The sequence below is a fragment of the Mustela erminea genome, chromosome 17 (assembly GCF_009829155.1).
Source record: "Mustela erminea isolate mMusErm1 chromosome 17, mMusErm1.Pri, whole genome shotgun sequence".
Taxonomy (NCBI): Eukaryota; Metazoa; Chordata; class Mammalia; order Carnivora; family Mustelidae; genus Mustela; species Mustela erminea.
In genome coordinates this window covers 38250099-38277675 of record NC_045630.1, presented here as the reverse complement: position 1 = coordinate 38277675, position 27577 = coordinate 38250099, and the positions used below count along the sequence as shown (strand labels likewise).

Sequence of the window (27577 nt, the reverse complement as noted above, 5' to 3'; positions counted from 1 at the left end):
GCAGAAGTATCAGTCAGATATCAATCAGAGATTTAAATTCAATAATCCTTAGATTAAGGAATCATTAGATCCCATTTACGGCTATGGTAATAGATACAGTCCCCCCTGGGGCAAGAGAATACCTAGAAAAGAAATTCTCAAACCAGACCTCAAGGTAGCCCCAATTTCTCCAGAAAGAACCAGCCAACAGCTCTGAAAAGGAATTTGAATTGGTTAGAAGATATTCCACAGTGGTGTCCCATCAGCTGTGTGGAATGCTGCTGGGAGGTTGTGAGAGGGGTAAGAAAAAGGCCCATTGGACTTCACAAGATAGAAGTTAGTGGTTAAAGTAGTGACAGGGATAGATTATGGAGGATTGAAAAACACATCGACCAGATCATATGAAAAATTCATCAGCTTTTGATGATACTAGGGAAAAAAAAAAATCATTGGTTACCCTTAAAGGATGCTAGAAAAACAACTCATGGGTAGAAAAACAACTATGGGTAGAAGGAAAAAAAATCAAGCATGTCCCATTTTTCTGATATATAGTGTATCTTAGGGTAACCCAATGGTTGATGTAGGAGTTTTCTATTAAAAAAATTGTTTAAGGGGCGCCTGGGTGGCTCAGTGGGTTAAGCCGCTGCCTTCGGCTCAGGTCATGATCTCAGGGTCCTGGGATCGAGTCCCACATCGGGCTCTCTGCTCGGCAGGGAGCCTGCTTCCCTCTCTCTCTCTCTGCCTGCCTCTCCATCTACTTGTGATCTCTCTCTGTCAAATAAATAAATAAAATCTTAAAAAAAATTGTTTAATAAATGCAGAAAGAATATGAAACTATCATTATTTGTAGTCCCTAATAAAATAATGGGTCTATTCTAAGTCATGATCAGTGCAAGCCTGCTTCTCCCTCTCTCTCTGCCCCTCACCTTGCTCATGTTCTGCCTCTCTCTTTCTCTCTCAATTAAGTAAAATAAAATCTTTAAAACTATGATTAACACGAATTAATACCTTCCCTTTTTTTTTCAACTGATACAAAATATTTCTGTCACACCAAAGTTCCCTGGTGCCCCTTTGCAATTAGTTATCTTCTTTTAACCCCTGGATTCTGGCAACTGCTGGTCTTATTTCAATACTTTTGCTTTGTCTTTTTTTACATTATTATACAAATGGAATCATACAGTATATAGCTTTTGTGACTGGATTCTTTTTTTTAGCTTGATTTTTGAGATTTATTTGCATTGATGTATGAATTAGAAATTCATTCCCTTTTATCACAGAGTACTAGTCCATTTTATGGCTATACCACTCTTTGACAATTTACCAACCAATAGATATTAGGGTTTTTAACCAAATGGAGAGAATAAGGAGATGGAAATGCAACACAGTAGGGAGTTATATGAGAAAGATGTATGAGCTCCCCTCTGATGGATGTTATTTTCTTAATGAAGATGAGATTATAAGCATCAGCTCGGAAGCAGACTAGGGAGGGTATGGTGAGGACATTTGAAAAGAAGAAAGGAATAAAATGGTCAACTTGGGGAAAGAGGAAGGGAGCATACAATGCAATTTCAAGCACCCATTTAGTTTTGTAATTATTGACACAAAATCAGTCAGCCTGGTTCTGCAGTCTTTCTTTTCTTCCTGTTCAGCTGTACAGGAATGGAGAAGGCAGATATTTGGATTCAGTTTGGAATCCAAAGAGAACTTTACATTTGAATTTAATAGGAGAGAGAAACAATAGCATTAATGAAATTGCCAAGGAGATTTTATTGATGGAGCTAAGCTGAACAAGGAGGAGAGTGAGGTCAGCGTTCTGATGGATGATGGGTCGGTGTTGAGGTCAGTGAATTAGAGAGCTCAGTGCGGTGGAAGACGATGTGCAGTAGATGTATGAAATCGAAAGACATGGGTGAATCAGGAGTGGGGGTGGGGAATGGCAGTCTCGAATTGAGATGTCAGTGGTGGGGTACTTTCTAATAATGATGAAGGCTATTATGTGATAAATGTAAGGAGTTGGTTGAAGTATAACAGAAGGAAGGGAGGGCAGAACTGACAGATAAGATTGTAGGATTTTTTGCTAGCTACATGGATGTTGAAGTTACTGAGAATGGTGGCAGGAGTTGAGCGAAGACCAAGAACCAAGGTTACAAAGAACAAAATATCAGGAGTTTGAAAGATGACTGGAAGGCAGTGGTGAGCTAAATAGCATAAGCCTCAAAGGAGGAAGGATGGTGAGGAAGAGCCCAACAGTGGTAAATGGCAGTCCGATCACCTTGAGAGGGCTGTAAGGGAAGTGATGTGTTCAGGAGGAGCCACATTTTTGTTAAGACAAAACAGAGAAGGTAGCTCTTTTAAGAGAAGAACTTCATTAATCCAAGGTTTTTATTCTTTTCACAGACTTAAACCATACTGGGTTTTGAGAAGAGATAAAATGGAAGAAATCACAAATCCCCTACAAGCTATTCAGATGGTGATGGACACACTTGGCATTCCTTACTAGTAAACATTTTCAGTATGTACAGAAAAAAGGAATATTAAAGTTAATCATGAATGTGTAAAGTGGTTTTGGCTTTCTTTTGTATAACTTCTAAAATCTGATTTTGTATTAAAATTTTTAAAATGTGTAATAACAACTGAACTGTTTTCATATTCTTTATTGTTTCTTTTATTATTTTATGGGTTTATGCATGTAAGAAAATACTATGTCATAAAACGATTCTATTCTTCATGTCTTTATCTTAAAATATTAGTCTAAATAAAATCATATTCCAAAAGGAAAAGAATAGCTTATCACTCTCATTTTATAGATAAATTGAAGCATTTTTCTAAAACAAATTTGGAAATGTAAGTTCTGCCAACACACTTAGAAGTGACAAAAGGATAAAATAATCTCACAAATGCTATAAACTCTCTGACTGGACCATTCAGATAGGCAAGTAAACTCCTCTAGGGAAATTAGATTCAGCCAGCCCATTATATTCTAAGAACCCTTAACTTTGAATTGATTAGAGTTATAATTTGACCTGAAAAGAGCATGCTGTTACTTCTAAGAGAAACTTGTCACTTAGTCACATACATAGACCTGATAATGATTAGGTGTTGAAATTTTTCAACAGCTTTGGGTCACTATTACCAGTACTAAACCAGTGTGGTTTCAGGACTATAGAAGCGTGATTCCAGTGGCTGTTTGAAATTGGATAGCATCCCAAAGTCTGTTGACTTATGGGAGCCATAAAAGTTTTTAACTGTTTTAAATGATTTAATAGTAGCTAAAAATGCAGAGATCATTTAACTACTTAGTTTACTAATTTGTCAGAATAAGGATTAAACCTAATTAGTCAAATTGGCTGAGATTTGGTTAGGATAGCTCTAAAGACCATTTTTGATGTATTAGAATATAGTGAAATTAATTAGAATTTTTAGTATTTCTTTGCCATCTTTTTTCTTCCAATAAAGTGTTTTATGAATTCTCAGCACTCAGTATTTTTCAAACATGATTTTTGTTGACTTTCCCAAGTGTTTTGCTTTTCTCTTTCATTTAAGAAAATCTTAGTGTAAGCAATCTATAATTTAACTTAATTTAATTAATTATAATTTAATTATAATATATAATTTAAATGGTAAATTATACCACTAGGATATAATGTTTACTGTTATTAATTTCCTTTAAGATGGTTCTAACCAAAAAGTATTTCTATATAGTGTACTGTATATATGATAGCACTATACTATATACTATATGGTATATGCTGTATATACTATAGTATACTATATGACTTCCAGATGTTAAAAAAATTTCCTATTGTTGAAACTCAGACTAAATTTTTTAAAAATTTATTTATTTGAGAGAGAAAGACATGCTCGTGCACTGCAGGAGGGGAGGGGTGGGGCAGAAGGAAAGGAAGAGAGAAAATCTCAAGTAGACTCCCCACTGAGTGTGAACCTATTTCCCAGGCCCTGAGATCGTGACCTGAGCTTAAACCAAGTCCGATACTCAGCCAACTGAGCCACCAAGGTGCCTCAGACTAAATTTTTATAAATTTTATGTAATATCCTATATTTATATGGATATCCTATATTTATATGAAGAACAGTCCTCTGAATTTATCTGATAAATCCATATCAGGATTCTAAGACCCAAAAGCTAAAAGGCTTGTCTGTGTCTGTGATTGTGATTGGGAGGACTGGTTGAGAAGTAATTAAACCTTTTTTACTTTAGAAGTAACATTTTCTGCAGAGATACTACATTATATTAAAGAAGGAAAATAAATGTATTAACTGCAATCTAATTTTATTTTACATGATTTTATTGGTCATGAAGTTAAGTGAGTTTCAAATTAACCTTCTTGTTAACTGTTATTAACCGAAATGTCCAGTAGATGTCATTATGCCCATACAGTGTCATTTTAAATTTAGTTTTAAATGTGTAAATAAATAATATTGTTATATAGCTATGATTTTTGTAACTAAAATACATACTTTTAGACCCTTGGAAATTGTTATCTGTACGACCCAATATATAGATTGTTATTCCTACTGTATTTTGGCTTCATGCTTGAGAGAAATAAATTCATATTCGGCATTCTATATTCAAAATTGTTGAATTTTTCTTGATATGTGATTTTTTTTCCAGGTTTATTATCTTTGTAACTTACAAAATTTTTGCCTGTAGTAATGAAAACCTGGTATATTTACATTTTCTGAATAAGAACATACTATCTTTTGGATTGCTTTTTGTTAGTAGCTAAATTTGCTATAGGCTTGCTTGCTTTTTTTTTTTTTTTTAAGTAAACCCTACCCTCAACATATGGCTTGAAATCCTAACACAAGATCAAGAGTAGTATACCCTAGGGCACCTGGGTGGCTCAGTTGGTTAAGCCACTGCCTTCAGCTCAGGTCATGACTCTGGAGTTCCCCGATAAAGTCCCACATGGGACTCCCAACTCTGCGGGGAGTCTGCTTCTCCCTCTGACCTTCTCCCCTCTCATGCTCTCTCTCTCACTCCCTTTCTCTCAAATAAATAAAATCTTTAAAAAAAAAAAAAAGAAGAAGAAGAAGAAGAAAAATAGTATGCTCTACTGACTGAGCCATCCAGGTGTCCCATCTAATAGACTTGCTTTTAACTTCTATATGGTTCAGTTGTTTATTCTTATTATAAAGAAAGAGATAATAATCTTCTATAGTTCTAGTTCTATAATTCTCCCTCAACAGAGAGGGAGAATTCCAGTGAAAATACTTTAGCTATAACTTCTTATTTCTCAAATATGCAGAGAAATATTTCAATTTATATTTGAGTGTGTGTTAAAATTTCCAATCTATGGGGATGCCCTGCTCAGTCGGTTAAGAGTCTGTCCTCAGCAGAATGGGAGAAGATATTTGCAAACGACATATCAGATAAAGGGCTACTGTCCAAAATCTATAAAGAACTTAGCAAACTCAACACCCAAAGAACAAATAATCCAATCAAGAAATGGGCTGAAGACATGAACAGACATTTCTGCAAAGAAGACATCTAGATGGCCAACAGACACATGAAAAAGTGCTCCACATTACTCAGCATCAGGGAAATACAAATCAAAACCACAATGAGCTATCACCTCATACCAGTCAGAATGGCTAAAATTAACAAGTCAGGAAATGACAGATGCTGGCTAGGATGCGGAGAAAGGGGAACCCTCCTACACTGTTGGTGGGAATGCAAGTTGGTGCAACCACTCTGGAAAACAGCATGGAGGTTCCTAAAAAGTTGAAAATAGAACTACCCCATGACCCAGCAATTGCACTATTGGGTATTTACCCTAAAGATACAAACGTAGTGATCCACAGGGGCACGTGCACCCGAATGTTTATAGCAGCAATGTCCACAATAGCCAAACTATGGAAAGAACCTAGATGTCCATCAACAGATGAATGGATAAAGAAGATGTGGTATATATACACAATGGAATACTATGCAGCCATCAAAAGAAATGAAATCTTGCCATTTGCAAAGACATGGATGGAACTAGAGGGTATCATGCTTAGCAAAATAAGTCAGTCGGAGAAAGACAACTATCATATGGATCTCCCTGATATGAGGAAGTGGAGATGCAACATGGGGGGGATTAAGGGGGTAGAAGAAGAATCAATGAAACAAGATGGGATTGGTAGGGAGACAAACCATAAGTGACTCTTGATCTCACAAAACAAACTGAGGGTTGCTGGGGGGAGGGGGGTTGGGAGAGGGGGTGGGGTAATGGACATTGGGGAGGGTATGTGCTATGGTGAGTGTTGTGAAGTGTGTAAACCAGGCAATTCACAGACCTGTACCCCTGGGGATAAAAATACATAATATGTTTATTAAAATAAATAAATAAATAAATAATTTTTAAAAATTTAACAACAACAACAAAAAAGTCTGTCCTCAGCTCAGGTCACCATCCTGGGTCCTGGAATCAAGCCCCGCATCAGGATCTCTGCTCAGTGGGGAGTCTGCTTCTCCCTCTCCCAACTGCTCATGCTGTCTCTCGCTCAAATAAATTAAAAAAAAATTTTTTTTAATCTCAAACCTATGTAAAGGAAGAAGGAAATATTCTAAAAACTTGCTCATTTCAAGAAATGTTTATAGAGGGCCACCTAAAATAACTTCTGAAGCTTGTGTAAATTAAGGACACTTGTTTACCTAAAAAATTTACAGAAGCCTATTTCAGAATGTAGACTTTAATTCTATGAATAATACTTCACTATTACTTCAGATCACTTTTTTATTTGTAATAGTGGTATTTTTATTTGTAATAGTATTTTTTACAATTTTACAATTGTGATCTAAATGAAAACAAAATGAATTTGATCAAAACTTAGCCCTTGCTTTGCCAACGCATCATTAAGTTTCACACATGCCGAACATTGTTTGAATATTTGAAATAAATTCTTGCTCTCAGTCTTTGTGACTGATCTTTATCAAGGTACATCCAAAGAATAGTCCAATCGTATATTTACTTTCGCGGTGTTACTGAAGACATAGGTTTACAGTGTTGCTCAGGGTCTTCCTCCTCCTTTGAGGCCATCTGAATTCCATTGCTAATTCCAATTCCATTGCCACTGCCATTTTCCTAAAAGGCCTTTCAATTCCCTTTGTGTTCATATTTGCTCTAAAGAGAATACTGACTATGGGTTAGAAGAAGCAAGCTCCTTCCCATCATACCCAGGCAGCTTTCCCAGAGAAAACCCATCTTGATTCAGAGTCTCACTGTCAGTATGAAGATGTCTGCCCTTTAACAACCTCCATATTGTGCAATTTGGGGATACTGTTAATTCAGGTTACCTGGAAACCAATCAAGGAAATTTGGACCACAAATGAGCCAAAAAGTGTCTCCAGGCAGATACTGGTGTTCAAATCACAGACAGTGTTGCGTCACGTCTCCAGTGTGTCCAAGTGGAGACTGGGCAGACTCATCAATCAGCTTGTGTCCAATTTTCCTTTTCTGGGAAAAAGGGGTCAAGTGACTTCTAGCATTAGTCATCAGACCAGAGCTGAGAGAGACAGCCAAGAGGATTTTCAGGTAAAACCCTCTTATTTGCCAGATGTCCTGTTTCTTTTATTGCATACAGTTTTAACCTGGACCTCCATCCCCTGGCTCAGCTTTTCTAATTACCCTTAACTTAAAGCAGACAGTAACATCAATCTTACCATGGCCTCCCATTTGTCCTTTTCCCAGGGAGATGTGTTAGACATGACAGATAAAGAATTATAGGACTGCCCTTGCTGCTTAGTAATGGGACTGCATTCACCCCTAATTTGGCCACATCAGGGAAAGGTGTGATGACTCTGATGTTCCTTTAGGAGCACGTTCTGTCAAATTTAATGGTGTGGATGTGACGTCTTGTGCATTGACAGTGTGCTCCACTAGTACACAGCAGTGCTGTGCTGGTCTTGAGACAACTAAATCAGTCAACAGAAAAGAAATTGTTGTGAGGAACAAAAAAAGAGAAAGTGTTATAACTCCATCCATCACCCTCATTCTCATTTTCACCTCTGGTTCTAAATGCTTTAGAGTCTCCTCTTGGCTCTTTATATCATATCGAATGTGTGAACAAGTTCACGTAATTGACTTTGTCAGCTCCTCACATCTTTTCTCCTCCTGGTTTATGAGACCAGTGCTCTGAGGGTGTAAAGCAATGCAATATGTCTACCCAATATGTTTCTTTGCATAATTATACATTAGTAACATCTTCAGGAACACTTGGTATGGTCAAACATAATTTTAAAAATTCTATATGGATGAGTAGGGTCATTGTGTTTTCATTTACATGTCTCTAATTATAATGATGTTGAACATCTTTTCATGTGTTCTTTTGCCATCCATATGTCTGATGAAGAGCCTGTTCAAGTGTTTGTCTACTTTTTTAAAAAGATTTATTATTATTTTAGAGAACACCAGTAAGTGGAGGAAAGAGTCAAAGAGGGAGGGACTCTTTCAAGAATACCCCTGCTGAGCGCAGAGCCTGACCTGGGATTCCATCCCAGGATCCATGAGACCATGATCTGAGCTGAAACCAAGTCAGTCACTTAACCAATGGAGCCACCCAGGCACCCCAAGTCTTTGTCTACTTTTAAAAACTGGGTTGTTTTCCTAAGTTTTGAGAATGCTTTTTCTGGATAGAAGTCTTTTACCAGATAAATGATTTGCAGATATTTTCTCCTTGTCTGTTACTTGTCTTTTTATTCTCATAACAGTCTTTTGAAGACTGGAACTTCTTAATTTTGGTGAAATTTAGTGAAATTTTTTTTTCAATTTATTTCTTTTATTCATTATTCTTATAGTGTTGCATCTAAAAGCTCATTACTTAACTCAAGGTTACAAAGATTTTCCACTGTTTTTCTGCTAGAACTCATGTCATCTTTGTTTGTTGTATTTTTTTTTGAGCCATTTCAAATTAATTTTTTGCCTGTGGTACAAAGTATGGATCAAAGCTTATTTTCTTACATCTGGATAACTAATCATTCCTCCATCACTTAGAGAAATAACTATCCTTTCTCCACTGAATTAATTGCTTTTGCGCATTTGTCAAAAATCAGTTAACCATATACACATTGGTTTCTTTCTGAATTATTTTCTTTTCCACTGAACTGTTTATTCTCTTGCCAATATTATGCTATTGATTACTGTAGCTTTATAATAAAGCTTGAAATCAAGTAGTTTAAGTTCTCCAAGTTCTTTTTCAAAATAGCTTTGACTATTCTAAATCCTTTGCATCTTCATATGAAATTTAGATCAGTTATTAATTTCTCCTGTTTACTTGCAATTGCATTTGGTCTTCATTTTCTAATTCTTTTTTTAAAAAAGATTTTATTTATTTATTTGAGAGAGAGAGAGAGACCACAAGCAGAGCGAGTAGCAGAGGGAGATTCCCTGCTGAGTAAGGAGCCAGATGATGTGGGGCCTGATCCTAGGACTCGGAGATCATGACCTGGGCTGAAGGAAGACGCTTAACTAACTGAGCCAACCAGGTGCCCCATTTTCTAGTTCTTGAAGTAGAAGGTGAGTCATTGTTTTGAAATCCTTATTTTCTAAGATAAGTAGTCAGTGCTTTAGATTTACCTCTCAGTATTGCTTTTTCTGTGTCTCACAAATTTTGATACGATGTTTCTCATTTCCATTTACTTTAAAATACTTCCTCTTTTGATCTCTTGTTGTTTGACCCATGGATTATTTACAGATGTGTTTATTTTTTTAAAAATATTTTATTTACATATTTGAGAGAGTGAAAGTGAGAGAGATCACAGAGGTAGAGGGAGAAGCTGATTTGCCGCTAAGTGGAGAGTCTGATGTGGGGCTCCATCCCAACAACCTGAGATCATGACCTGAGCCAAAGGCAGGGGCTTAACCAACTGAGCCACCCAGGCATCCCTACAGATGTGTTTAAATAACAAATACTTGCAAATTTTCTGGATATCATTGTTAGAGGTTAATAACTTAATCCCACTCTAGCATTTTTTATGACGACTTCTTTTAAATTGACTGAGGCTTGCTTTATGGCCCAGAAAATGGTCTGTTTGATAAATATTTTATGTGCACGTGAAAAGAATGTCTATCCTGCCATCATTTAGAGGGTGCTACAAATATCAAGTAAATCAAATTGGTTGATAGTGTTGTTCAAGACTTTGGTATACTTACTAGTTTTCTGTCTACTTGTGTCAGTTATTGAGAGATGATTAGTAAAACCTTGGACTATAAATTGTGAATTTGTCTATTTCCCCATGAGTCAAAAAACAAAAACTGATTAGACCACATATATTTTCAAGCTCTGCTATTAGTTTAGAAATCTTTAGGATGATCATGTTGTCTTGATAAATTGATCACTCTATAATTGTGGAATTAACTTCTTTAACCTTGGTAATATTCTTTGTTCTAAAATCCATTTTATTTGACTTAATATAGCAACTCCTATTCTACCTCTCTCTCTTAAATTTTAAAAATATTTGTGTTAAAATACACATATCATAAAACTTAACATTTTGATCATTTTAAGTTTGTTGGAGTTGGCTACATTTACAATGTTCTATATTCCAGTTCTTTTTTTTAAAATCACTGTTAACATGTATATTAGTTTCATAGAGCTTCTGTAACAATTACTACAAAATTTCTGATTTAAAACAGCAGAAATGTATTCTTTCACAGTTTTGGAGACCATTCATCTGAAACCAAGGTGCTGGCAGGGCTGCACTCTCTCTTGAGGACTCTGGGAAAGAATCTGTTCTTGATTTTTCCAGTGTCTGGGTTCCAGAGGTGCCTTAGCTTCTGGCCACATTAATCTCTGCAACTTTCGGAGTCACAGTTTCTTCTCTTCTGTATAATTTCCCTCTTCCCCGCTCTTACAGGACATTTGTCATTTGATTTAGGGCCTGCTGTGCTAATCCAGAAGAATCTCAAGATTCTCAACTTAATTATACCTGCAATGTAATTAGAAATTTTTTTGGAAAAAAGGGTCACATTCATAAGCTGCAGGGATTACACTATAGACACATCTTCTGGGGGCCACCATACAGCCCACTATGGTATGGTATATCTATCCATATTTTACTTTTAACCTATATGTATAGATGTGTAAAATGGGTTTCTTTTTGAATGCATAGAGTTGGGCCTTTATATTTTAATCCAATAAGCCCATCTCTGCCTTTTAATTTGGATATCTAGGCTTTTTATAGTTAATGTGAACACTGAGATGGCTGAGTTTAAATCTGTCCTCTTGCTGTTTATTTTTGTTTCATCCCATCTGCTTCCCCCATAATCATCTTTTTCTTGTTTTCTGACCTGTTTTGTATTAATTAAATAGCTGCTGCTGCTACTGCTGCTGCTTCTTTTCTTCTTCTCTTATTGATTCCAACTTTTCCACTTTGGGGGGCTATTACCTGTAAGTCTTTGTTATGTTTGTTTGGTTACTTCCAGGTTTTTAGTAAATATCTTCAACATATCACAATCCATCTGTAGATATTATACCAGTTCACATATAGTATAAAGAAAGACCTTATAATGTACTACAGTTCTGCCTTCCTAACTTTTGTGCTATTGTCAACATTTTACTTTTAGTATGTTATAGACCTACAATAAATTGTTATTATTTTCATCATTTTTGCATTAAACCATCAGATATCTTTTTAAAAGATTTAAATAATCTAAATATCTTTAAACTTACAGGTGCTATTTTAAGGTGCTTTTCAGTTTTTATGTAGATCCAGATTTCCATCTGGCATCATTTTCCTTGTGCCTGAAGGAATTCCTTTAATATGGTTCAACATGCAGTCCTGTTAGTGAAGAATATCACTATATTCTTATATGTCTGAAAAAGTCTTTTTGCTTATCTATTCTTTCGTTCTCATTTTTTTAAAGTATTTTTACTGGGCATAGAGTTCTAGGTTGCAGATTTTCCTTATTCCTTTATTCTTTTTCTTTTCTTTCTTTTTTTTTTTTTTTCTTATACTTAAAGAAGTTGCTTCAACTGCTTTCTGGCTTGTAGTGTTTCTGACAAAAAGTTTACTCTCTTCTTGTTTTTGTTTCTCTGGGGTGTTTTTCTTCTGAGTGCTTTTAAATTTTCTATCTCTAGGTTTAAGCAATTCAGTTATGTTGTGCTTAGCTGAAATTTTCTTTATGCTTCTTTTTTGTAGTGTTTGATCGTCTTTGATCTATGTTCTTATAGTTTCCATCAAATTTGGAAAATGTTCAGCTATTATTTCTTCAAATATTATTTTCTTTTCTCTGCATTCTCTCTGTTGGGGACATTGTGAATTTTACATCTTTGATGTATTGGATAATTTTGTACTCTTCTAATACTTTTGAATTTGTTCTGGAATTCAGTTGGTTTACCTGGAAACTGATCTTATCTGGTCTTGCTTTAAGCTCTGCTGCTGCAAGCTCTTGCTTTAAACTCTGCTGCAAGACCAGTTTTTCCCCTGCTGCTGAGGTAAAAACCTCAGAGCCCTATTAATGCCATGTAAATCATGAAGAGATGCACTCTGACTTGTGAGAACAGGAATTCTCCCCAATTCCAAGTGAACTCCAGGCATTCTTCCCTTTAATCCCCTCAGATGATTCCTTCCTTGGCTTCTGATATGTTTTTCATTTGGATGTTCTGGTCAGTGCTAAACTAAAAACCTAATGCAGGAGCTCTGCAGATCTGTCTGTACAGTTCTCTTCTCTCCTGTACTTGCACTCTGAATCCTACCTGCTCTGGTTTCATAATTCTCAGCTCCATCTCCTCACCTCAGGAAGACCACCATACTATCTAGGCGTGGCAGGAAACCCTCAGGCAGTAGGCTGGGATGATCAAGGGCTCATTTCATTGCCTAATCTCCAATGTCTTAAAAACTATTGTTTTTAAAATTTTGTCTTTTTTGTCTTTTCTTTCTTTCTTTCTTTCTTTTTATGTTGTTTCAGGTGGGGTGGGGGTATATCCAGTTCCTATTATTCCATCTGGATCATAAGCAGAAATCTGACTGACCAGTTTTTGTTCCTTCTTTTCTACTTTATTATCTTTAATTAGGATAATCAAGTGTGAGTTTTTTGTGATTACTTTTATCCCTTTAATCTGTTAGTTACACATTTTTTTAACATTACTCTGCAGTGATTAACCTAGAAATTTTAGTACTGAAACTTGAGGTTGATAATTAAGTAGGCATTATTACTTCTACAATTTCCTTGAGAGTTCTAGAAACATAGAGCACATTGAGTCCATTTCTTCACTCCTGGCTTTTGCATTATTGATGCCAAGTATTTTAATTCTATTTTTTTTTTGTCATGTAAGCATTATTGCTTTTCTTTTGTGTAGTTAATATTCTCTTATATTTACCCACAGACCTAAGCTCCTGACCCTACCCCATATTCTTTGCTCTTATTTCCTTCCTGAATTTTCATGTTTCATTTTCCTTTAGTCTACAGCACTGCATTTAGCTATTCTTTGAGTGGAGTTCTACTATTAACATACTCTTTACATTTTTATTTACTTGAAAACACTTTTATTTTTGAAAACAATTTTAGTAGTTATAGCATTCTAGATAGGCAGTAATTTTCATATAACAATTAAAGATGTTATTCCACTTTCTCCTTGTTTTTATCACTTACATTAAGAAGTTTATCAGTCCTATTATTGCTTGTTTGAAAGTAATGTAGGGTTTTTTTTCCTCGTAATATTATCAAGATTTTCCCTTTCCCTTAATTTCTATCAGTGTTCTACACTGGGGCTCCAATTAAATGTATGATATCCTTTTTGATGTTGCCCCACATGTCTATATGCTCCCAGTACTCCTAGTTGCACACTACAAAACCGGCCTGGGCATCTGCTGTTGCTGTCATGATCTTGAAGCTGAATCAGGAAGACACCTCACAATGCTGGGCTCAGGACCATACCACATTTACTGTATTTGCTATCTATAGTAAATACTCATAACTTGTCCCTTGACATCCATGAAGGGAGACACAACAGTCTCGGGCTTCTGCTGCAGCAGTTTCACTAAGGCCATGTTCTCCCAGGACTGTTCAAATTGGGCAAAATGGTAGAACCAACATAAATGTGGCTTCTGCTCTATGACATTCACTTTTGACATCTGTTTTTTTCTGAGCATGCCTCTACTGGGTAAAATCTAGGTTGGTACAAGAACCATGGTGTCCTAAAGTCTTGGAAGTGTACTTCGGCATGCATTAAGCAAACGTTACAGGAGATAAAAATAAGAGACGTGAGTCAAACTTTTCATTGTTTACCCCTAATATGCCGATTTTGGAAAAATGTTGGATAGAAATGGTATTTTGTCAAGTATGTATATAGTTCACAGAATATACTCAGTTATATAAATAACTTATACTATATGAAGTAGAGAGATTTTAGAGTTTTGTTATTGACAGATGAGTTTGAGAGATAATGAAGGAAAAAAGAAGGAAGAGAATTAGAAAGAATGACACATCTATAAGTTCACCTTTATTATCTTTTATTTTTTCCACTAAATGTATTATTACCCCCTTTTCCGCCTGAATTGAGATATACTTCCTTGGAATATATATGAAATGTGGCTTAAGATTTTGTTCTAAACCCATTTTTTAATAACGACCTCTTTTAGGGATCAGCAAAATGTGGAGTACTAAATTATCCTCAGCAGAATTTCCACAACATGCTTGAGGTAGCTACTATTTTTATCATTATTTTAGAAATGTAGAAATGTAGGTACAAAAGAGTTCTCATTTTCCAAAGTCACAATCTGGATATTGAGATTATAAGACAGAGCTGAGTTACTCCAAAGTCTTCCTCTCAACCCGTAGTACATCAACAGTAAATAAGCAAGCAGCACCAGACAGGAAATTTCTGCAAAGGAAGACTACAGTGTAAGGACTGCATTTATTAAATGCTCGTATATGTTCTATAGCTAGGGTAGCTGAAAGTATAGTACTAAAAAACATGAGTAGATGCTGAAGCATATAAGAGGTTAGCATATAAGAAAGGTGGAAATTCAGATCAGTGGCAAAAAACATGAATTATTTGATAAGTAATTGGAACATGGCAACTCTCTGGGAAAAAATGAGGTTGTGGGGCACCTGGGTGGCTCAGTCAGTTAAACACCTGCCTTCAGCTCAGGTCAGGATCCCAAGGTCCTGGGATTGAGCCTGAATCCAGCTCCTGCTCAGTGTGGGGGTCTGCTTGTCTCTTTCTCTCTGCCCCTCCCCCACAACTGCGAGCGCGCATCTGGGCGTGCGCTCTCAAATAAAATCTTTTTTTAAAAAATGAGGTTGTGTACTTACCTGACACTGTTCACAAGGATTTATTTTATATTCATTGGTTAAAAATTAAACCAAAGGAGCATTATAAAATACCATGGCTACAGAGAGAGGAAAAAGAGAGAGAGCGAGCTTACAGGGGTGCTGGTGGGGAGGTGGGGGAGGGGAAGAGAGTATTACAGCAGACTCCTCATGAAACAATGAGCCCAGATGTGGGACTCAATTCACAACCTATGAGATTTTGGTCTATTCTGTTTCTTATTGTGAGTTGTGTACACCCGGTAAGGATGCATTGTTCTGTGCTACTATGGCATGTGTACTTTTCTCTGAATATATTTTATGTTAATAAAAAGTTACAAAATGAAAATAGTAATAGCTCTCACCTCACTAGATTATTTTATAGTTTAAATTAAAACCCGTTAGAATTTAAACTCCATGAGGACAGTAATTTTAAACTTTTTTTCCACTGCTGTATACCCAAGATTAGAGCATGACCTGGTATATAGTGGTCATTCAAAACATTTTCAACATGAATGATAATATAGCACAGTGCTGATTTCATCACCCACCACAGATCACAAACACTAAACATTAGACATTACTATCAATAATATAGTTTTATCATTGCTTGAGACAAGTAGGTCATTTTTCTCTTTAAGAACTGTAACCGAGACAACACTGTGTTTTAACATGAGGTATCCATTATCTCATGTTTCTAAGTTCATCTCTCCATTTGATCAATGGTGGCAAACAAATCAATGGCCACAGGTGAACTTTACTCCATGGACTTACAATAGGGAATTGAAGTTGAAAATTTACCTTGATTTTATGCAGTCTGAGTTAATGATTTGTGCTGCTGCTATTGTTGCCCTTACAAGTTATCACATTTTTATTGGACTCTGGCATGAAAAGTATTGTCAATTAACATAGTCATGTTATTTTAGTATTATTTGAAAATATTTTAAATGAAATAAAAGTTTTGTTACAAAGACACTTTGACAGATGTTGTCAATAATTAACTTTTTCTTCAGGCAAAGTATTGTGTACTTATGAGTCCATAGTACTTTAGAATTGTTAAAACCTTTGTTGGGCACACCATTGACAATGAGGATGAAAGAGTTGGTTTTTATCATCATATTAATCATCTCAGGAGAACTCTATGCAGAAGGTAAAATTAATTTTTCATAATCTTTATTCTCTAAAAATTATAAAGGGAAATTCTAAAATTCATTTAACTTGAACTTTTATTAATAGTCTTTCATTTGCATATCAACTTTATAAAAAGCATACTTCTTATAATTATTATAAATATTTAGGCAGATTTTTTTTCCTTTGGGCATAACTAGTAAATTATTCTTATAATGACAAACTTAGAAAAACAACACAAGACAAAAAAGAAGAAAACAGCTTTGTATCTCTAGGTTTTGTGGCATAGGAGATGAGGAATCTAAAAACTTGGAAGGGTTTTCAGTCTAACAGTACCACTGAGTAGAAGTCGTATGTTAACCTTAATTCTAATTTCATACTAGAATTTATTCCTAATGCTGCATAGCTTGTACAATTTTAATTCTCTGTTCATAAAGTGAGAGCTTAGTGTTGGAAATTTGAAAAAGAAATATCCAAGAATCATCAAGATTTTGGAATCTTTACCCTTTGATTTTTATCCTAATTTATTCAGTGGTTGAAATTTTGTAGTGATTAGGAGGAAGACTGTATAATTGATTATGCAGATAAACTTTTGAGGATGAAATGGAACTCTATTAATAGTTATATGAGACAACAGTATAAGTTAGGACTGTGCAGACAAATTAGTACACGCGGACTTCTTAACTCTTAGAAATCTTTATAGCCAGATTGCCTGGTGTGTGAATAAGTTGAGTGAGACAGGCAATGTGCAAGTGTGGGTTATTTAGGAATAGTTAGTAGTGTTATTAGGCTGTAGAGATAAGAAACAAGAAAGGATAATTAGGTGTCAGCAAGAGTAAATATACAAATGAGGAAACCACACAGCAATAAGACTTTTCTAAAATAAACACTTTTGGAAATTTGTTGAGATAAAATATCCTATGAATTATAATTGCCTTTTATTTTTTTTTAAGATTTTATTTATTTATTTGTCAGAGAGAGAGGGAACACAGGCAGGCAGAGTGGCAGCAGAGGCAGAGGGAGAAGTAGGCTCCCTGCCGAGCAAGGAGCCCGATGTGGGACTCCATACCAGGATGCCAGGATCACGACCTGAGCCAAAGGCAGCCGCTTAACCAACTGAGCCACCCCGGTGTCCCTATAATTGCCTTTTAGGTAATAGTTTACTATAAATTTCCTACCAAAAAAGTGTCTGCAGTTAAAATTATGAAAGTGAAATAAATAGAATTCATCTTATTTGATACATTCAATTCTACAATAAGATAACTTTTGCATGAATTATTTCCTTTGGTTTTATTTTTCTAAATAGGGAAAAATCAGCTGATATAGTTCTCTACATCTATATACCACGAAGATATTACATTTTCTGCAGGATGCCCGGGTGGCTCAGCTGGTTAAGCATCTACCTCCAGCTCAGTCATGGTCCCAGGGTCCTGGGATGGAGTCCCATATCGGGCTCCTTGCTCAGCGGGGAGCCTGTTTCTCCTCTGCTTGCCATGCCTCCTACTTGTGCTCTCTCTCTCTCTGACAATTAAATAAAATATTTTAAATAGAAGACATTGCGTTTTCCAGATAATTTCCTAGTTATTATATGATTATAATCTCCTTTTACTCAAACAAACAGACAAAAAAGCTAACCATAATCTCATATTTCCATGCTTTCCCTCACCCCATTAGGAACACTAGGGGCAAGAATTGAATTAATGGTACCTCTCATTTTATAACATTCAATCATCATTGGCCTATGAAATGTTCCACTTTTGCTTTATTTATACATTTCCTCCCTATATCCCTGACCCTGAATTCCATTTCCCCTAGCACCAAACTGGGAGTCACTGTTGTGTATTTGACATATTCATATATATGTAACTATCTTTCTGAACTATGTCTTGTTTGTGTATGTGCTTTATAGTCACATAAATGAAAGCTTGCCATCAGTTTGATCTCCTTACTGTTTTGTTTTACTTGCTACCTTTTAAATATATTCCCGTGTTGCTGAATCTATTCTCTTGCTTTTAACTGTGCATAGTGTTTCATATATTTTACTTTTCTATCTTCCTTGTGATGGACATATCATTACTTCTAATTTCCTTCTAACCACAAATAACTCTTAATGAATGTATCCTATAATCACCTTATTTCTTTGTCACAATTTTCCCTGTATGTGTTCACATGTGTGTTAACAAAACTGTATTGTCTATTTAAAAGTTGCTAAGAGAGCAGATCCTAAAAGTGTTCATCACAAGGAAAAAAAATTATAAGTGTGTGGTGACAGATGTTAGCTAGATTTATTGTGAGATGATTTTGCAATATGTGCAAATATATACGTGAAATCATTGTGCTGTATACCCAAACTAATAAAATGTTATACATCAATTATACCTCAATAAAAATGTATGTCAGTACATGTAATGTTTACTTACGTGTGACAGGCTTCTTTTACTGAATAATATGTTTGTGAGATTCACTATCGAACATTCACCACTGCTGCATGACATTCAGCATTGTATTGTTGTGTAATATTCCACTGAATGCATGTCTAAAATGTGTTTATCTTTTCTTCCATGAATGGGCATTTGGCTTGTTTCCAGTTTGGAACTACATAAATAGTGCTGATATGAACATTCTTTTACATGTTGTTGGGTGGACAGAAGAATACTTTTATTCCTTCTTTCATTTTATTGATGTGATGTATACCATTGACCAGTTTTCACATGTTGAACCATCCTTGCATTCCAGGGACAAAATCTACTTGCTCATTGGTCCTTTTAATATGCTGCTGAATTCTGTTTGCTAGTGTTTTGCTGAGAACCTTTGCATCAGTGTTCATAAGGGATGAGTGCTTTTTAAAAAATAGTACGTGTATATTCTGCTTTAATATTGCCAAAGAAAGCTGAGTACTTTTTATAAAGTCTGTGACCACATATATTTCCTGTTTTGTAAAGCTCTTGCTGAAGTCTTTTATTTATTTTTTAATTAGTTGTCTGTCTTTTTCTTTTTTAAAAAAAAAGCCATTCATTTTAAAATTTTGTGGGTTTGCATATCTTAAGTGGAACTTCATCTACTCTAAACTCAGCGGTCCAATATGGTGGCCACTAGCTGCATACAGCTATTGAAATGTGGTTAGTCCAAGTTGGGAGTGCTGTAAGTATAAATATACTCAAGTTCAGACTAGTAAGAAAAAAAAAAGAAAAACCTTCTTAATATTTTAATGGGTTAAATAAAATCTATTATTAAAATTAACTTCAACTGTTCCTTTTATTAATGTGACTACTAGAAAATTTAAAATTACATATGTGGCTTGCATTATATTTCTATTAGAAATAGAAATTTTTACAAAGTTATGGAAAGCTTCCCTGAGGAAAGTTATGGAAAGCTTCCCTGAGGAAGTGGCTTGACCAGTTTTATTCTGACAATTGGTTATTGGGGTTGCTAGTAGATTAATTCTGATTGAAAAACATTGCCACAGAAGTCCCTTAAAAAGTGAGGTAATAAAAATAAGTACTGGTCCAGGTGGCTTCAAACACTTTGAACTTTAAAATTTGCTGCCATTTGATCACACATCCTATGGTTTTAGATATACCTTTCTGTTTTCAGCTTGATATTTACTCATTTCAGAGAAACCCTGTGGTCTTCCTAGTGTGGAAAATGGAAGGATTGCCTACTATTACTATTCTTTTAAAAGCTATTACTTTCCAATGAAAATAAATGAAAAACTGTTGTTTTCCTGCTTGGCTGGTTATACAACTGAAACTGGGAAACAAGAGGCAGAAGTCACATGTACCCGAGAGGGCTGGTCTCCAGAACCATGTTGCTACAGTGAGTGTGTGGGTTATGTCCACAAAGTATTTATAATATTTAAGGAGAGCAATTCATAAAGGTCCAAGAAAATCTGGTGGGTGGTGAAACCTTTTGGTAGATAAGAAGAAATTACCGACCCATTCTTTCTTTTACAAAATGAAGGCATATTCTGAAATTCTGTATATAGTATTTCTTATTAAAATGTTATTGTCGGGGAGCCTGGGTGGCTCAGTGGATTAAAGCCTCTGCCTTCGGCTCAGGTCATGATTCCCAGGGTCCTGGGATCGAGCCCCGCATCGGGCTCTCTGCTCCGCAGGGAGCCTGCTTCCTCCTCTCTCTCTGCCTGTCTCTCTGCCTACTTGGGATCTCCCTCTGTCAAATAAATAAATAAAAATCTTTTAAAAATAAATAAATAAATAAATAAAATGTTATTGTCTTTGTTCTTTAGAGTGCCTGTAAAGAGAATATGGATACTTACTGAAAATGGTATTATAATACTGTAAGAAACAGATGCAAATGAGTTACTTTAAGGAATGAGGAACTTATACAGATAATAGTGCATAGGAAGCCAGAAAAATGCTTGACACCGGACTTAGGAAGAATACGATTGTTCCTCTAGTGTTTTATCCTTTGAAAAACTTCTCTCTTCTTTGTGTGCCAACTCCTTTTCCCATAGATTCAGAAAAATGTGTTTTCTGAATTTTGAGTTCAAATTTAGAAAAAAGAAATCTGATTGGTTCATCTCATTATTTCATGCCAGGCTACCCTATAGGCAAACTATTAATGGGCTTCCATTAGATCAGCTGACCTCTCTTGAACAAAGAAAGGACTCTCTAAGCTCTGTTTTACAGAGTAGAGGTTTCAGTTGGGCCTGCTTTTCATTTCGAAGAGGAAATGAGTATGATGGTGCTTGGTATGTATAGTGAGCATATCCATGTAGGATAATTATCCTTCCCATGACTGGAGAACAGACCATAAATTTAAGCATTGCACTTTTAGTATTAAATAGACCACAGAAAGAAAGAGAGTAAGAAAGAAAGAAAGGAAGAGAGAAAGAAAGATTGATTAATATATAGAGTTTAAAAATAAATGAAACATTAGCAGGAGCTTTGAAATCGGAACCAGAAAGAAGAGCTCAGGTTTAGCACGTAGTCTAATCGTTAAGATAGAACCTCTGCAGTTAACCTGCCTGTATTTGAATTATGCTCCCTCACTGGGGAGAGAACATTGTGAGCCTAAGCTTCTCATCTATAAAGTGGGCATAGACCTGCTTCACTGAGGTAATCCATATATATTTCTTGGCTTCTAATAGTAGGGCTTAAAAAAATTACTGAGCTCATTCAGTGCTGAGGTATATTTATTATCTAACACAACACGGTTGCAAGCATCTGCTAAAAAAAATAACTGCAAACTCAAAGGTTTTGAGTAACAGGTCTATGATTCAGTCACGGTCTACACGGACTGACTGGGGATAGGCTACACAGACTTACTGTACAGCTAGGTGATCATTTGCTGAGTTAAAAAAAATGAACGTAGTTTTCATCTTAAGGTATCTGCAGACTTATTTAAGGACCCATAAGTTAGGTGTGTGCTTTTGTTACATGGTGTTGAAACTTGTCAAACACAGTAGATTTTAAATATTAGGAAGTCAACCCAAATGAAATTCCTTCTATTTGTCATTAATGACAATTAGGAGAAGAGTTCTATTATGTTTTCTAAAAGTAGATGTTATAGGGGTGGGAGTCACAATAAGAACTGAAGTTAATAAATACAAAGAATGTCATTGTCAAGTTGAATCAGTTTTTTAAGAAATTTGATTTAGAATACGCAGGATAATTCCAAAATTAAATCAAATCAAGGAATTCTGGAGTGAATTTTTTTCTCTGTCCTTTAAATTCCAAGAAAAATATTAAACTTTTGCCTTAGTTTTACAAGTAAAAGACAAGTTTAATTTCACCAAATTAAGCAAAGTTTTTTTTTCCCCATAGAAAAATGCGTTAAGCCTGAGTTGAGAAATGGTTACATCTCTGATGTAAAATTAATGTACAAAATTCAAGAGAACATGCGTTATAGTTGTAATTCAGGATATAAAACCACTGGAGGAAAGGATGAAGAAGTAGTTCAATGTCTTGCTGATGGATGGTCTTCTCAACCTACCTGTAGGAAGGAACATGGTATGTGTTTAAGAATCATTTCCTAAATCGAGTAAAATTGATTCAGATTGCCTTTTTTTTAGGCTAATTCATAGTTTTTTTACATATATTTCTAACAATTATGAGGACATATTTTTGTCATAATGCTTATTATTAAAAAATTTTGTGCTACAAAAAAAAGAATCATTTCCTAAAACTAAAGATAAAGATTAAAAAAACTAGTACTTTCTTATATTGATAGTCATTTTTATTTAATGTAATTGATTTTTTGTATGTCTGTAAAGGCAAGAAGCTCATATCATATTGTTTTTCTTAAATGTTAGGTGTTTCCATCCACGAGTTCCCAACTCCTTCAATTCACCTACTCTACTAGTTCTTACTTAGTTTTTTTTAATATCAATACACTTATTTTTAGAGCAGTCTTAGATTTGCAGAAATATTGGACAGCTAGTACAGAGAATTCCCATATACCACTTCCTGTCCTTGGCCACATTTGATTTCCCCTATTATTAACATTTTGCATGTAGTGTGGTATATTTGCTGCATTAACCAAAGTTCATACTTTAGGGTTCATTCTTTGTGTTATACATGCTGTGGATTCTGTCCAATGTATAATAACATGTGTCTACCACTGAGATATCATACAGAATAGTTTCAATGCCCATGAATCCTTTGTGTTCCACCTGTTCACCCATTTTTCCTTCTGCCAACCGTTGGCAACCCCTGATCTTTTTTTTTTTATTGCAATAAAATATACATAACATGAAATTTTAACTATTTTTAAGTGTACAATTCAGGAGCCTTCAGTACATTCACAATGTTGTATAACCATCACCATTATTTCTTCTTCATCACCATTATTTCTTCTTCATCAACCCAAACAGAAACTCGTACCCATTAAACAATAAACCTGTCTATCCCCCACCCTACCCCAGTATCTGGTAACTTCTGTTTTCTGTCTCTATCAATTTCCTTATTTTAAGTATTTTGTATAAGAAGGGTCACGCAATATTATCCTTTTGTGTCTGACTTACTTCACTTAGCATAATGTAGTCAAGGTTCATCTATGTTGTAGCATGCATCAGAATTTACGTTCTTTTTATGGCTAAATAATATTTTATTGTGTGTATATAGATAGACAGATCATCTATAGACATTTTGTTTATCCATTATCCATGGGTGGACACTTGGGTTGGTGGAAGTTCCTCTAAAAATTAAACATAGATTTACCTTGGCATCCAGTAATTCCACTTCTAGGTATATATCCAGAGGGAAAGCAGGGACTCAAACAGACTTTTGTACAACAATGTTCCTAGCAACATTTTCACAATAACTAAAAGGTGGAAGTAGTTCCTACTTTATACTATAAAGAAAAGTATGGAATGGAATAGGAGTGCCTGGGTGGCTCAGTCGGTAGGGCATCTACCTCGGGCTTAGGACATGATCCTGGAGTCCTGGGATTGACCCTCGTGTCCGGCTCCCTGCTCAGCAGGGAGTCTGCTTCTCCCTCCCACTTGGGATCTCTCTCTCTCAAGTGTGTAAATGAAATCTTTAAAAAAAAAAATTCTGGAATGGAATGGAATAGGATGAAAAAAAACCTCAAGCCTATTTCTCACAACATATATAAATTGCTAATTCCTTTATTAGAGAGGAATTTGAGGTAACACTCATTATCTTTATTGGTAAACCAGTATCAGATATACTTAAAATAATCCAATAATTTGAATATGTATACTTTGTTAGTGTGTTGTTAGTTGCTTAAATTGTATAAATCCTCAAATGACACAGACTCAAAAAATTGTTACTGTACAAGCCTTCAGTTGAATTGTTGCCTTCTGCCAAGTATACTAGACCAGAATTTTAAGAATAGAAGACTGGTGGCATTAAGACACAAGATGTATAAAGAAAAACAGGAACTAGAGACGCAAAGGCAAACTGGCTATTTTTCAATTTTGCTGAAGTTTGATTCGGCCAAATATGCTTCAGATTTTCTGAAAATACATTTTGAGATTTATTTTTAATATTATAGTTTTAGTGATAAAGTTCATAAAATAAATAAAGTTGATTTTTTTTTTTTTAGAAACATGTTTGGTCCCTGAATTAGATCATGGGAATTATTCCACGACGCAGAAAACGTTCAGAGTGAAGGACAAAATACAGTACGAGTGTGCTACTGGCTACTACACTACTGGGGGAAAGAAGACAGAGGAGGTAGAATGCCACACATATGGATGGTCTCTCACACCAAAATGTACCAGTAGGTTCTCATTTTAAGGACAATCTAGTCTCATTTAAAAATTTTTCTCTCATCCAGTAGTGTATATAAATTGTCACACTCATGTTTCATTTTTCATACCTTTTTTTTTTTTTTTTTTTGCTTCGGGTTTTAATTATGCTGATCACCGGTTTTGATCATTTAAAGCTCTCAAGTAGAAAAAGAATTTCTCTTTGCTCAGATAATTAAATTAGAATAAGCCTAATGATATTTAATAAATACAGAAATTGGCAAGCTTTTGTTATATGTAAAAAAATATGGCAAATTTACTCCTTTCTATTCTAGACATGGTATATTGTTCAACAGAAAAAATAACACATTTTTTGAGTTTTATTTGTGCTTTCATTTTTAGGAATAAAGTGCTCTTCTTTAAGATTAATAGAAAATGGTTATTTTCATCCTATAAAGCAAACTTACGAAGAAGGAGATGTAGTTCAGTTTTTCTGTCATAAAAATTATTATCTAAGTGGATCTGACTTAATTCAGTGCTATAACTTCGGTTGGTACCCAGCATCTCCTGTATGTGAAGGTAATTTTTAAAATTTCATACTCATACAAATAAAATATTGTGTCTTAATTAGGTTAATTTCTATGCAAAAATGTTTCTGATATTATCTAATTCTTGTCCTGAGTGCTATTTCTTTTTTTTCAGTTTCAGAGGTAGAGTTTAGTGATTCATCAGTTGCATACAACACCCAGTGCTCATGACGTCAGGTGCCCTCCTTAATGCCCATCACCCAGTGACCCCATCCCCCCACCCATCTCCCCTCCAGCAACCTTGTTTGTTTCCTAGAATTCAGCGTCTTTTATGGTTTACCTCCCTCTCTGTTTTTGTCTAATTTTATTTTTCCTTCCCTTTGCCTGGGTCCATCTGTTTTGTTTCTTAAATTCCACATATGAGTGAAATCATACAGTATTTGTCTTTCTTTGACTGACTTATGAGACCTCAGCCATCAAAAAGAATGAAATCTTGCCATTTGCAATGACGTGGAATGACATGGAGGGTATTATGTGGAATGCTATTTTTTAAAAATAAATATGGTCTTTTAAATCATTGCTAGATATTTTCAGCAATATTTAATCTTAAGAAATTGAAGAAAAATTTAAGAAATCTTAAAGGTTGTATTAGTTTGTAGAGTGGATGTAACTTTTAAACTTTTTCATTATAATGAATACATTTTACTTATTGGGAATTACCAGATTCAGTTATCTCATGCTGGTGGTTTTGTGAGGGTTCTTAGTTGGCCACATATTTCCTGATGTGAAACTACAGTCTTCAAAATGATGGGGTAAAGAACAGAAAAATTAAAAAATATATATTACTCAGAGTCAAAATGAAAAATATGATCCTCAAGTAAGAGTATTCCTAAAATGTAATGTCTATGGCAAGTTTCTATCACCGGACATGTTCAAGCAGACAGTATGATCACCTGTTGGGAGACAATTCACACATCATTTAAACATACCTACAATGATAGATGAAGGAAGTCCAAGCCTAGCAGAGGAAACAAATTTAAAAAGGTAATTGACACAATGTGACAAATATAATAAATTCAGATATAAATTATTTGAACAAACACTGAAGATTTTGATTGGTATGATGTGGGATAGCATTTTTGGAGGTGATGGATACCATTTGAACCGAAAGGTAAATAGGATTTTGAGGATTGGAGGGGATGGAGAGTATATATACTCTGTCGTATAGAAAATAATATCATTATTGATCAACAAGAGAAAGACAGGAAAGTGGAACTTGGAGGAGGGGGCGAAGATTTGAAGCAAATGTTGGGAGGGGTGAAAGAGGGAGATGACCAGGGGCATGAGATGAGATTGCCCAGGATGATCCTAACTCTTTAAATGCACCAAATGATAGCATTAATGTTTTTGTTTTTGTTTTTAATTTTCCCGTCCTGCCCAAGAGACTTGGTCTAACAGTAGAGAAGAAGATAGTTAGCAAAGTGTAGCATTTTATTACAGAAATAAATTGCAAACCTGCTTAATATCTACTCCACCCCACATCCAAATTAGCATGCCAACGTGCCTATTATTTTCTCTAGTAAATAGTCATTAGATGTAGCGTAGGTAGTGAAGTTGGCTCAATAAAAATAAATTATATCCTAATCCCTGGAACTAATGAATGTTACCTTACTTACACAGCAAAAGGGACTTTGCACATGTGATAAAGTTAAGGATCTTGAGGTAGGAATAATTTCTGATTATTCTGAGGGTCTAATTGTGGACCCTCAATATAATCACAAGCCTCTTTATAAGAGGGAGGCAGAGGGAAATCTGACTACAAAAGAGGAATAGAGATGTGACAAGAGGTTGGAGCAATAGGAGGAAAGGTCATGTGCCTCAGAATGCATGCAGCCTCCAGAAGCTTGAAAAGGCAAAAAAGCTGAGTCATAAACTTGCAGAAGGAATGCAGCTCTCCCGACAATTTGATTTTAGCCCCAATTTGATTTTGGCTCCCAAAACTGTAAGAGAATAAATTTCTGCTATTTTAAGCCACTTAATTGTAATAATTTGTCACAACAGCAATAGGACATTAATACAGTCTGTGTTTTAGAATACTGAAGAACAGATTTAATTCATATAGTCATAGGTACAAGAACAGATCCATGAGGCACCTGGGTGGCTCAGTGGGTTAAAGCCTCTGCCTTCGGCTTGGGTCATGATCCTGGGGTCCTGGGATTGAACCCTGCATTGGGCTCTCTGCTCAGCAGGGAGCGTGCTTCCTCCTCTCTCTCTGCCTGCCTCTCTACCTACTTGTGATCTCTGTCTATCAAATGAATAAATAAAATCTTAAAAAAAAAGAACAGATCCACTACTTAATAGTTAATTTATTTACTTCAGAAATTTCAGTTTATTTATCTATGAGAGAAATAATTATCCTTCTTAATAAAGTTATTTTAGGATTAGAGGAGATAACGAATGCTGTTTTAATTTGCTTGCTTTTTTTAGGTTTCTATTGGTGCATAACAATG

At 35.2% G+C, this 27577-nt stretch overlaps 2 protein-coding genes across 6 annotated transcripts in view; both read left to right on the top strand.

The window, feature by feature from the left end:
- The window catches only part of ASPM (assembly factor for spindle microtubules), a 63133-nt gene extending 59596 nt beyond the window's left edge, over positions 1-3537 (top strand). For all 3 annotated transcript variants that reach the window (XM_032317746.1, XM_032317747.1, XM_032317745.1), the window contains exon 28: positions 2377-3537. In XM_032317746.1, the coding sequence (XP_032173637.1) occupies positions 2377-2479 (103 nt within the window). In that variant the 3' untranslated portion in view covers positions 2480-3537. The remainder of the gene's footprint in view (positions 1-2376) is intronic.
- Positions 3538-16280: 12743 nt separating this feature from the next.
- Positions 16281-27577, top strand: part of F13B (coagulation factor XIII B chain) — a 32780-nt gene continuing 21483 nt past the window's right edge. For 2 of the 3 annotated variants that reach the window (XM_032319050.1, XM_032319054.1), the window contains exons 1-5: positions 16281-16386; positions 19980-20180; positions 22151-22336; positions 24396-24572; positions 24943-25119. In XM_032319050.1, the coding sequence (XP_032174941.1) occupies positions 16323-16386; positions 19980-20180; positions 22151-22336; positions 24396-24572; positions 24943-25119 (805 nt within the window). In that variant the 5' untranslated portion in view covers positions 16281-16322. Of the gene's footprint in view, positions 16387-19372; positions 19506-19979; positions 20181-22150; positions 22337-24395; positions 24573-24942; positions 25120-27577 lie in introns of all 3 variants that reach the window. The other variant, XM_032319053.1, reaches the window with a different exon arrangement.